We start from the raw sequence: 13,101 nt of genomic DNA on the forward strand, positions 1-13,101 counted from the left end.
TGAGACGTCAACAGACAGTTCCTTACCAGTCCAAGAGACGACCATAAACCATTAGTTGTCCGAGAAGCCTGTACCTGTTGCACCTACAGAAATACTTGCGTTGATGGCTGTAACTTCTTAACTATCCCAGAGACTTCCATATCAAATCATCTGATGCAATGCGGTGGCGACAGTCTCCTTGGTACAGTTAGGTATGATCTCTAAAAGTAATCAGGAACGTCCAGGAAAATGGATGTGTTTCAATATGCCCTGAAACTTAACGCCTCTGACAATTTGTCAAGCTGTCTGTTGCCATGTTATGAACACGTGAAGACACATACCTCCACTCGTACACCTGTACCATACCACTGATCTTTGTTCATAATTTCAAGATATTTAAAAACGTCATATTACATTAGATTGTCGAAACTGGCAGACGCTCCGGAAATGTCAAACATAACATCATTAATCTGATGGTGTCTTACAAAATGTCAGCTGTCAAACCGTGTGCGGGATCTGAGGCGTCAAACGTGCAGAACCAAGGATAGCTTATGATGTTTTATATTTATTATTAGTTTTCATACAACATGTATTAAAGGGCCAACTGATCTAGCCTATGGATATAGCCATTCTATTAATAGTGGGTAACATGTGCTTGAATCCGTGCTGAACAACTTGATCCATCTTGTATTATAGCCTTCGTTGACAGATTTTAGGACTCCATATGGAGCAATAACCACAAACTATGCCAATATATTCTTGTTAGAAGCCCTGGAGCAATAACATTGTGTGTTATCCCGGTCTATCTCTAAACCTATACTCCGTCCGGCGTTCATCCGACATTTGCCCACTGAGCTGTCTTGCGCAGACAGGAGGGTGACAGATGACGAAAAACAAGATCACTTAATGGAGCAACCCCACGAGAAGCATGTGTAAAAACATGGAGCAGAAATCCAATTATCCAACATATACACCGTGTAGTTAAAAGGTCAACTGTAACATCCCCACACTTTCACACACTGCCATGCTCCATATTATACACCAAACGCTGTAATGGGACATTTTAAGCCCCGCGCGGTAGTCATGCCTGCAGATAGACGGCCCGTGCAGTTGCTCGTCTGCTATCATAAGGCGCGGGAAAATTCGTGTCGTCTGCTCATGAAATTGCAATAACAGAAGACAATCAGCCGATATTATGTTCGGGGTTGGCTGCCAATATTGCCCCTAACTAGTGTCAGGACCCATAGACGTGTATGCAGTTTCGTGAAATGGACGCCATTTCACCTTATTATTGCTGTTCGTGTTGGTTGAGCTGCTAAAACTGATTATTGAGAACCATTCCCTTGTATATTACCCCAGCGGTCGATACTGAAACGCTTTTTCGATGACAAAGACGATCAGTTATATGGAGTTGTCGTCAGATTAGATATTTTTCGGAAGTTTTAGCAACTCCTGCTGTTCTGAATCAATTGATAGTTTGGGAAAGGAGAAAGAAGAAATAATCCGAAACAATTCTTAAACAGTCGTCAGTCGCTGAAGGAGAACAGCATGGCAGCAGTTCCATGTTGTTACCCCACTCGTTACTATTGCTGTCGCCAGGCTTCTATAAAATTTTAGATTCTGAAGGCAGTTTATTCGAGTCGAGTGGTTTGTATTTTATCGGCCCATACTGAAACATCCACTTATCCTGATGCTCTATTGTATAGGTGAGATATTGTAAATTATGCATCAGAGATCATGTTTGTACCCTGCCCTCTTTGGGTGTTTATGTACAATAAGTCTTCTCCTTCTGCTTCCCCAAAGTATTGTTAAAGGTCTAGGATTGACAACTACATTATGAAAAAGTTCGTTTAGGACCCCTTTCAAATTGTCTCCTCACAATACGGCCGCTCTCACACCATTCCCACCAAACCCCATCCAATCGCCTTTCACTGCTGTCCTCCCTCATTCTATTTACATTCTTAACTGTAAGACGCGTCGTCATTCCATACATCTCACGGTTTTCAAATTAAGTCTGGAAGGACACGGTTGTTGTTTTTATGCATATTTGGAAATCTTTACTGCCATCCGTGGACGAAAAGAAATATTTATGATGTGAACTGCAGATTGTTCCGCCTGCATGGAGTCGTCGCGTGGCTGCTCGCTGGGAGCCTTCTGTTGGTCTTAGAGGGGGGCATCACACTCTGCTCCGCTTTTTGCAAGTTTTTGTGCTTGTTTGTGTTGTTTTCACGAGAAAAGTTTCTAAAACTAAACTGATCAGACAGATGAAACTTGGTATGGGAACAGTGCCGTCACTTTGCTGTGACCCGTGAAGATCCGGGGTAGAATAGGTCTTCAGCAACCCATGCTTGCCGTAATTGGCGACTAAGCATGTCGTAAGGGGCGACTAACAGGGTCGGGTGGTCAGGCTCGTTGATGCATGTCATCGTATCCCAATTGCGTGGATCGATGCTCATGATGTCCATCACTGGATTGTCTGGCCCGATTATCTCCAGACCGCCGTCATATAGATGGAATATTACTGAGTGTAGCGTTAAACCACAAACAAACACTATTTTGAATTTCAATTACTGTCATCACATATGACAAAGGTGACAGGGGTGTGAATAAGGTAACCTTATTTTCAAAGTAATTATGATTTTTATGACAACAAACTTGGCTGTTGGGAGGGTCATGAAAAAGGAGCAACTGTTCGGAAGGGTCGCAGAAGTACTTCATGAATGAAAAATCACCGCCTCGGCTATAATTAAAGGCCCATCCTTTATGCCCTAGTCTTCCTATTTGTTGTTATTTCACACAGACCGGCAAATTATTCTTCAAAGTTGTAGAAGCCCTTTGGTTGTGGAGAACCCACACCATGACTGTATGTTCCTTTTATCAACGTCTAAAAATAAACATTCTTAGCGATGAAACAACTCGAGAACTTTACTTTCCTTCATATGAAGTTCTCAAATTACACAACTTGTCTGGGTGGTAGTGTCCTTCGTAGAGTGTGGGAAACTTGCCTGGATTCGTGCCTTGCGGCTCAAATTACCGGAAGTCTGCGTTTTTAATTACCAAACTTCCAGAATTGTCAAGTTGACTTCCGCGTCCTAAGAAAGGCACGACTCGCTAGCACTCTGAGACTGTCGTGGTGGAGAAATAGTGTAACATACTGGACCATCCCCACCCATCATATGTGCATTACGATCCGGCTACGCCGCGGAAACGTCCAACTACTCGCATACCTCCCCCAGCTGTGTTATAGATTATGTAAACGAGATTAGACATATTGTAGACGGTGACAATGACGCTCCCAGGCTGATTCTGGGACAACAGAATGAGCATTGATATGAGTGCTGTGTATGATAGAATGTAGGTTTTTTTAAGAGTGAGCAATCACAGGGTGCCACATTCTTACAGTAACTAAGATTCATCTCCTCTCCTCCTCCTCCTCCTCCTCCTCCTACTACTACTACTACTACTACCAATATTTCTACTCAGAGGCTTAAAGGACTATTTACTGACCTATTCACCCGAACTGTCTACCATGAAGTTTGTATGCAATCTACTTGTTTTGCTTCTACACAAATATGTAAATATTATAATACTGACGTACTTAGAGTACTTTTGGTCTATGCAGTCTTGTTGATTACCAATATGCAATAAGTGGAATATTCTTTCAATGAAGCCTTGGAGCAAGGCTACTACTACTACTACTACTACTACTACTACTACTACTACTACTACTACTGCTCCATCTGATACATTGAAGCTTCAACGAAAACATAGATGTCTGTCCAACAGCCTGTTGCGTGCAGAAACTCAATACGTTCAAGTTGGTGCAAGTCAAATACCCAGCGCGAACATTGCCTGACCAAGAATACAATCAGCCGTCATCTCTTCCTATTGCGAACATGCTGATGTCCTGCTGCGGGCAGGGCTAGGGAAGGCCCATGTGTTTGCCACGTGGTTGCGGAGATTAGAAGGAATAACGCAATACCCTTTTAACGACAACGAGAACGAGAAAGTACTTAAGCGTGTAGATTTGTTTAATCCTGATTTGTCTCAACCCTGTATCTGCTGTTGTTAATTCTACCCTTGTGGTGTTTGTGCTTCTTTTATTGTGCTACCCCGTTAGGAGCTATGAAGTGTTGGTTGTTTGTTCACAACAGGGTGTCAGACCGTTCCCACTGACGCGTGGTTGCATGATGAACAATCACCCATGATGGCACCCACGCCGTCTCACACACTCATTGCACACATAACTTACTCACACATGATGAGACCCTTGCTGACACATGGCACACTCTCTAGCACATGATGACACATTCTCTAATACATGACACTCTAACACACGACACACTCTAACACATGATGACACTCTCTAACACATGACAGACTCTCTAACACATGACACTCTCTAACACATGATGACACGCTCGGGAGCACATGGTGACACACTAGCACATCATGACAGTCGTTAGGAGTAACACATGATGGCACAACCACAAGCCCATGCCAAGATTTCTAGCTCATGATGACGCGCTCGCTAACAGTAAATGACACATGACACAGTCGTTAGCAGTAACATAAGATGACATACTTACCAGCACATGATGACACAATCGTCAGCACATGATGATACACTCACTAACAGTACGAAACATGATGAAACGCTCTGAAACACATGGTGACACGCTCGCTAACTGTAAGCAACACCTGACACACTCACTAACACGTCTTGTAACGCATGATGACACGCTCGCTACATTAGCGGCACAGTCTCACAGTTGACTTTCGCTGACTCTCTGGTGTTCACGTGTTCACACAACATGAAAACTAGTCTATAAAATCTCATATTAACAAAATATAATTCTCTCAGGAATACTTAGCCTGTCTCACAGACCCTAGACTAACATTTAGTCTATGAAATCTTATATCACACAATACCCTTCTTGACTCTAAAAATAAAAAAAATTCCCGATGCTGATTTCATAGAGCCAGCTAGCGCTGACTAGAATTGCTTTTGTATGCGTTTTTAGATATTTTTTTTTCTTAAAATAAATATATTCCACATTCATGGTGCGGGACTACCAAGACCCTAAAGAAGAAACTTAAAAAGGAGTTCAACACAAGTCAAGAATGATTTGGCTTGCCTAGATTGCCTCAGCTGCCTGCCTGAAATTAAGGATTGTTTGAGGCTCCATTTGGATTTTATTCTTTTTATTTTGTAGATATAGATTTGTAAAAAAGATAACTTTATTTCTGGGACCAAATGTCAGTCTAAGGAATACTGAACCACCGGATGACAGGCGTAATGTTACATGTTGGTTACATCAACATAAGCCATTCTTGAGTTTGTTGACCGTTGACCTTTGCCTGTCATGGAGCTGATTATATGGTAAATTTAACCTTGCTGTAAAATAAACCAAATCACGTGGGTAATTAGCGCTGACATCTGGGGTCGTTATCGTTGGCATGTGTTGGCCACGCAATAGGCTTAAATGTCACTACTTTAGGAAGTGTGTGTTTAGATCACCGTGGAACAGTATTGCCAAGGACATGATTTTTTGCGATGAGTTTTTTGCAAGGAGTTTGAAATAGATTCTTAGATTCTGCATGTTTGATGTTTGGACATAAGAACACAATCTGTATACACATGATCTGGGCTACGTCACTTCTTCGTTTGGCCCCGAATGTTTGTGAGATAAATCGAGGTCAAAACTTTTAAAAAGTTGAGAAAATGTTATCTTGGTAAAGTAACTTTAAAATTAAGCTATGGATATTGTGTCTACAATATCTACATCAGCAGGTGTTATAAACATACTCAATCTGGGCGCACATACTGCTTACGCTGAGCCCTGAACATGGATGCATACGTACCAGGTTAAAATCGTCAAGCAATGGCTTCAGCTAGGGAAATCAGCCAATTTTCTTTTCTTTAATTGAATTGATTAAATGCCATCGGCAATTTGCTGATGGCGTTTTTTTGCAGGACGGATTTAGTCCTGCTTAATTCCAGTCTCCAGAACTGTTTCGATTATATGTCTGACGGAATTTACGAAAACTAGAATTATGCACCAATACACCACAAGCATCAGTTAATTAAATCCCTGCAAATCTATATCATATGATCAAGTTTACCATAGCTACAACGGTATGACGCTGACGGTATGATATAAGCTACAACGAACCCTCGTGGGATAATTGTTGAAGTCAGCATAAATGATGACAGCAGCATCGTTCGTTCTCGCAATCATCCTTCAAGCCGATTTGAGACTGACGATATGTACACAATCGCAATCTGTCCACGCTCACTTCACTTGATTCTAAAATTCAAACATCGAGGTACAAAAAATGGAACAGCAAATCCTAGCGAGGAAGGCTCTCCGGAAAACTACTTTAAAACTTTTTTCATGATTTGTTAAGGTCATTAATTTTAAGATGTGTTTTGAAACTAGAGTCAGGGATAGTCAATACGTGCACCTGTTTTAATATATGAGCGCTAAGTAGCATAGTCACATAACTTGTTTTGTGTTTTGGTATGAATTAATCTGAACCTCGTCTTGTGCCAGGCGCGAGCCCGTTACCGGAGACTGCCGACTTTGGGAAAATTAATTAGGCATAAGTTAAGTCGGTGGAACTGGTCCGTTCATTAGATGAATAGCGTTATGGCTGGCGGTAGAACTAGGCCGTGTAATGTGGAGTGTGATACAGGATTGCTTCGATGCATCAGAGAGCTGTGTACATGAGCTTTTCACGCTACACTGAAACTGTATGAGAATATATCAAATGTCTCGTAAATTAATGTCTTCAACACCAATGAGCCGCAATGCGTATAAACGGCTATCCTAGTCTTTGACAACAGCTAAAGTGCCATTATGACATCGCTGTTAATTTGGACAAGGAAACAGCTCCTTCTATTGTTAAAACTAAAACCCAAAGGGTTTCTGTGAGAAATGTGTATTTATTCCGTTACGCTGCAATTTCAATAATTTCATCGTACAAACGAATAATGGGGTGATATACATTTGGCTATACTTTAGCTTCATGATCATCTTCGTTCTGTTTGTCAGTCGTATGCCAGACCGCCTCCGTGGTCTAGTGGTAGAGCGTCCGCCCGGAGAGCGGAAGGTCTTGGGTTTGATCCCCGGCCGCGTCATACCAAAAGACGTTAGAGGATGGTACTTGTTGTTATCCTGTCTGGCGCTTGGCATTTAGAGGCTAAAATAAGAACTGGTCGGTTCAAGTGTACTGTGTACTGTGTCTGAGTGGGATTTCGTGTTGAACTGCGGCATGGTATCTCAGTAACATCGCTTTATAAAATCGGCATTTGTCCGGACAAGTACAACTACAAGCACACACACACACACACACACACACACACCGAACACACACACACACACACACACACACACACACACACACACACACACACACACACACACACACACACACACACACACACACACACACCGAACACACACACACACACACACACACACACACACACACACACACACACACACACACACACACACACACACACACACACACACACACGAACACTTTATTTGTGCAATAATCTTGAACGCGACGTTAAACCCAATTCCACCTCACCCCAATAATATTCCATCATCTTTCACAATACATAAGTAGGATCTGTTACAGAATGTGGAAAAAACGGGATCCAGATTCTAAGAGTACTTTCACCTATTGCAATATTCTGTGCCCTTTTCACATTATTGCTTGATAATCATCGCAGTTGTCACTGTCAGATTGATGGGAATTCTGCTGGAGGCTTTAGCCACAAAGCATCTACAAAGTATGCGCCGTGTTGAGATGCAGACAGTAATAGATGTTTCACCTGCCTTCCAGACACGTCTTCGACCATTTCATGCGGGCTTTCATGGTTATCAGCTGTTTTGAAAGCATGCCAAACTTCCGACTTCTCTTGTGGAGTGGGTGAAAATATTTTCATAGTTATCTAAGATGGGCTGATTGATATATGTGCCCTGACAAAGTCCTCGCGTGATTTCTTACCAATTATCTCCCTTGAATTTGTAATCCGTATTGCTCGTATTTCTCATTCGTATTAGACTCAAATGATGAATCCCTTTTGATGATTTTTTTCAGACCTACACACCAACCGGTTTTGATACTTTCACATCCACCTATAATGTATCAGAGACCTACAGGATACAGATCAGCATATGGGATACATCAGGTAAGAGTAACCTCCTCTTTGTGAAATGCTCGCTGTTACACAGGTCGTGTGAAAATGGCAGTAATACCCATGATGTTGATTCTCAAACATAAGGGGTCCCAGTGTCATGTATGACATGGATTATGAAAAACATATGTCTACTGCAACCATTAATGCATCTCCATTCATCAAGATGCACATAATTTGTTCTTGGGAGGTGTTGGTTTCAATCCAAGGGACGTTTATTTCACAAGTCATACACCTAATGAGTTAGAGGTACAGTGGCGAGGGAAATTAAGCAGATAGCCACGTATTGTGTTTGTCTTTAATCATAGTAATTGTAGGCCTTGTGGAGGGGGTCAGGAAATCAACGCTGTGGGGGTTGACGTCACATGTTCTAAGCATTAGCAGAGATGAGGACTATTCTGTAAGGAATGTCATGTTTCCTGCAGACTAAAGCACGGGATCGCGAACATGTTGGCTACATTCTGGGAACATGCAGGTGTTCGCTGGTTTTAATAGACCCAAACTATTATCTAGCTTGATAGATAAACGGGCTAGTTTGACACGGGGAGATAGTGTCACAAGACTATGTACGATGTAAGCAATGTTGTCGGAATTGGGTTACACAATATTGGAAGAAGTTTTATGTTTGGTTGAAGTGGACATGCAGTAAGTTCGTATTAACATTCAAAAGTATGTTTCGTGTCATGTTCAAGGAAATAGCATTTTGTAACATCGACTTAGGTATGAGGGTTCATGTAGGAACAATTACCCCCCCCCCCCCCCCCCCCCCCCCCGACCCCCCCATTAAAAAAACAAAACAAAAACAAAAAAGCCCAGCCCTGCTCAATCCACCACAACCCCCCCCCCCCCCCAATGCACTTCTTGCCATACCCAGCTCTTCGCGCGCCTCTGGTTCTGAGGTCCAGGTGGTTGCTAATGGTTTTGCATGACGTGTAAATGTTACAGCAGATTACTTCACAGTGGGGCTGACTTATCTCCTGTAGCTTCTAGACACTTGTACAACACTCAAGGGGATTGTCAATAAAAATTCCAGAGATTTCAGTGGGCAAGGTAAACAAAATGTTCTACAACTGAGGCGAGATGTCAAAATATGCCGACGTTTTCAAACCTGGCAGACAAATAGTGAAGATGGATGCATTTCTACAATGCGTTGTATAACGTTCCTTTCACATACCAAGACTTTACTCAAGCGAATCCACAGCAACTGAAGAAACAAAGGGTTGAACGTCCGAGTGGGTCTGGTATGCTGGTGTTCGAGTTATGGAATCTGTATTTTAATCCGTTTTTTGTCGACGGGCAATGACCCTCAGTGTATGAAGAAATACACAGCTACTTTGAACTTTTAGCGTTACCCGAACAATGTTTTTCGTGCCTTCCGTTTTTTACCTTGAAAATACTTTCTTTGAAAATGCTTATCCTGAAGCTGCGAAAACGTAACGTTAAAATCATTACACAACAAAATCCCGGTCTCATTGGACTTAGAACACTTGTCGCTGTGCCATGTGGGGGCTATGCACCGCGTTGCTTGTGATGCAAATTGTGTGAGTGGCGGGTATTGACAGTAGAGCTGGACGTGCTTACCCTATCCGCGAACACCCGGTGTCACGATTGTACACATGTAGCTGTGCCATGTGGGGGCCATGCACCGTGTTGCTTGTGATGCAAGTTGTGTGAGTTGTGGGTACTGACGGTAGGGCTGGACGTGCTTACCCTATCCGCGAACACCCGGTGTCACGATTGATTTTCAGCAATCCATTCATTTATGTTTTTGTTTACCTTTTACTCTTAAACTTGGACTTGTGTCGGCAGATAATCGAAACTGATTTTTGTCTGGCGTTGACGTTTTAAACAGTGGCCAGCTAGAGGGCAGTGTGCTTGTTCGGCGTGTCCTGGTGGAATATCGCTCAGACCTGTCAGAATGATGCCATGAATGGCAGTGGCACAGTTCACGTGCAGTTCGGCAACGCTGGTGGTGTAGAGTAGCTGGCTTGTGGCCTCAATCGGTAAATTTGGGTTTCGGTCCTGCCCCACAATGAAACACATGTGATAAAGCATATCGTGTTGTCATATCAAGTACCTCGGAATCGTACAATGGACTCCGTTTTTAGTAGATATTTCTTATGATTTATGAAAGGGTCGTGTGGCTTGTGCTTTTTCGAAATACAAAACGCCTCTCTTCACCCAGCAGCGAATGGGTACCCGGTAGACCAGATCGTTGTGTGATATGCAATGGTTTTATGGTAGTCCGCAAACTGAGCATGCATTAAACGAAGCTCTAACCGTTTAGCTCCGAGCATTCGTTGGTACGATGTTATGTTAATACACATTTATTTGCGTAATGAAGAGCATCGATAATACACACACGCGAATACCATATCTGACCACATAACATCAAGTATTACTATCAAGGCTGTCTGTGGTCTACAAACGTACTCTTGTTAGAAGTAGCTATATGTGGTACAGTAACGTAATCTGGCCTTCACTGTTGACCTGTTGGCGGAGGACCTAGCCTACATACAATGTTTTATTAAGAACAATTGTGAAGACAACAACTTCCTCACTGCCTGGAGACTGCTGGAAAGCGGATCTGGATCATCATTTCCTGACAAAATCCCAGGAGATTTAGGAATACAATAAACACAGGATCGGACTAGGGTATAAATTGAAGCCTTCCCTTAGCCAAATAAATTGGATTTTTTTCAGATGCGCAAATCTGCCAATGTGGTATTAAGGATCCCCGCACCGTGAAATTAGCAAACATAATTAATTTTTTGGGGTCTGGCTCTTTAAACATGTTAAATGGATTTCTTCTTATATTAGGAAGTCTGATTCCAGTTTGATGAGCAGTGGTGTTTTTCTTTTTGGAAACACGGTTTTGTTCAATGAGATCATGAATTAAGAGTTTATTTTAATAAAAGGATTTCTCAATTCTCAAATGTGGTTTGTATCGATTTCGTAGGCAGCAAGCGTACTGGTGATGGTTTTGGTTCGTTGTTGTATTCTCCTGGGTCCAGAGGTCGATTGACTGACATTTAGTCTCTGAAATGAACTATTTTACAGAAAAAAACAGTTATGAAATTAATTACGAAATATAATAAAAAAAGAGCGTAGAGACTTTCTTCATTTTCAGATATTGCAGTAATCTAGACTTTCCAAACATTATAGACTTGCATGGGCTGTATTGGATATATTTGTTTCAGGGTCTGTATGACAGACTACGAGGTAGAATAGGTCCTCGGTCCTCAATGTGCATATTGTGGCAGTAAAGCTGTCCAGTATTCCGTGCTTGTCCCCCTAATTCCAAAGTTGTTTACCTAGTCTGTGTCATCGTTCTCATACTAGAAGTCTATGGTTTGCCTGACCCTGACCCCCGAGAACAGTGTGGTGTTATTGTTGGTGGAATACCATGAAGCGGAGTAAACCAACATGCACTCCCTCACTCTAGGTTCCTAAAATGTGTTGTGTTGGACTCTCTATACGGGTGCACAGCTGTCACAGATTTTGCGAAATATCAACATGATTCATAATCAAGCATGTCTGGTATCAGTCTGGCAACAGACCTAATGTAAGAAGGGCGATGGGGTAGCCTGGTGGTCAATACCCGGGCTCGATACGACACATGGGCGCAACGTGTTAAGCTCATTTCTTGTGTCCATCGCCGTGCTATTGCTGGAATATTGCTAAAAGCGGCGTAAAACCATACTCCCTCATTTACTAATGTAATAAGGAAGGACAATTAAAAAACAGTTCCACCCGTGCAGGTTCGGTAGACATTCCGATTTCTGGGATAGTATCCTGATTTGATGACGTCTATTAATTATCAGTATCTGTTCTCTTGAAACCAAGTGCCCCAATCATACCACAACAACATCTCCAGCCAATTTCAAGGGAGGCATGTGTGGTTTCTACACCCCTAAACACTTGACCTTATCTCCTGGCAAAGGGGAAGACCTGTTCTGTGTATGACATACCGTCGAGTTGAGCAAACAACATCAAGTGGCTTGACTTGAAATATGTTCTCACGGAAATATCACCGTGTCCTGCCCAGCATATTTTTCCTGTGAAAAGATTCTTTGTCATAGAGACCACTCCAAAGCACTCCAACTGTCTAAACTATGTCAGATAAAACCCGATTGCAGACCGTCTCTGCACGATATTTATGTTTTATCTTGGCGATACCACAGTGGTTGTACCGCAAGGAGATAGGTTTATAGCCTTGCTATTAAATTAAAACATGATAAACCCAGCCCTCAGCTGTTTAATGAACCCCGGATAAAATTTTATTTGGTTAATAGAAATATGCATGGTTGAGATTATCCGATGCGTCAGTTTTGCAATTCTGAGAGAATTGATGACGTCCGTGCTACACCGAGTACCTGGTGTTTTGTGCATTGCTTACAACACGTGTACCACCAAAACAGTTGGAAGTTGTATGTGTGGTGTGATGCCAGATTTTTTTTATGATCACCACTGCCACTGTGTCATTGCAATATCGCGGTAGAGCAAATATTATGTCTTTGTATATGTGTTTATGAAATGAAAGTCTATCCAACAAGGAAAGGTTTGAAATTCTCAGAATTAGTCTCTGGCTCTTCCGTCAACAGTTTCAGGTTCATTCAACAGAACAAAAGCTTCAGTCAAACTAAGATATCCGTCTTGCCCCAATTAGCATTACTTCGCCAATGTTAAACATGAACAAATCACACCAAGGTATTGTTGTCCAACCCCGATGAAAGCCTCGGTGATACGTGCCACAACATTAGGATCCCTTGCCCGCCCCATAACGACCCATTGTTTCACAATTGAGACAGTCTGCGGATTATTACAAAAATGTTCACGGGTGGCTGCTGAATGTGGACTATTTCAACGTTTTAGGTAGCAAGCAAAGGCTGAAAAAAGGACAAACC

The 13,101-nt window shown here is 42.2% G+C and overlaps 1 protein-coding gene across 1 annotated transcript in view; it reads left to right on the forward strand.

The window, feature by feature from the left end:
- The window catches only part of LOC124145346 (rho-related GTP-binding protein RhoN-like), a 43,117-nt gene that overhangs the window by 12,937 nt on the left and 17,079 nt on the right, over positions 1–13,101 (forward strand). The window contains exon 2 of the mRNA XM_046515087.2: positions 8,098–8,188. Within this exon, the coding sequence (XP_046371043.1) occupies positions 8,098–8,188 (91 nt within the window). The remainder of the gene's footprint in view (positions 1–8,097; positions 8,189–13,101) is intronic.

This window comes from Haliotis rufescens, unplaced genomic scaffold, assembly GCF_023055435.1.
Source record: "Haliotis rufescens isolate VD_foot unplaced genomic scaffold, xgHalRufe1.0.p SCAF_83, whole genome shotgun sequence".
Taxonomy (NCBI): Eukaryota; Metazoa; Mollusca; class Gastropoda; order Lepetellida; family Haliotidae; genus Haliotis; species Haliotis rufescens.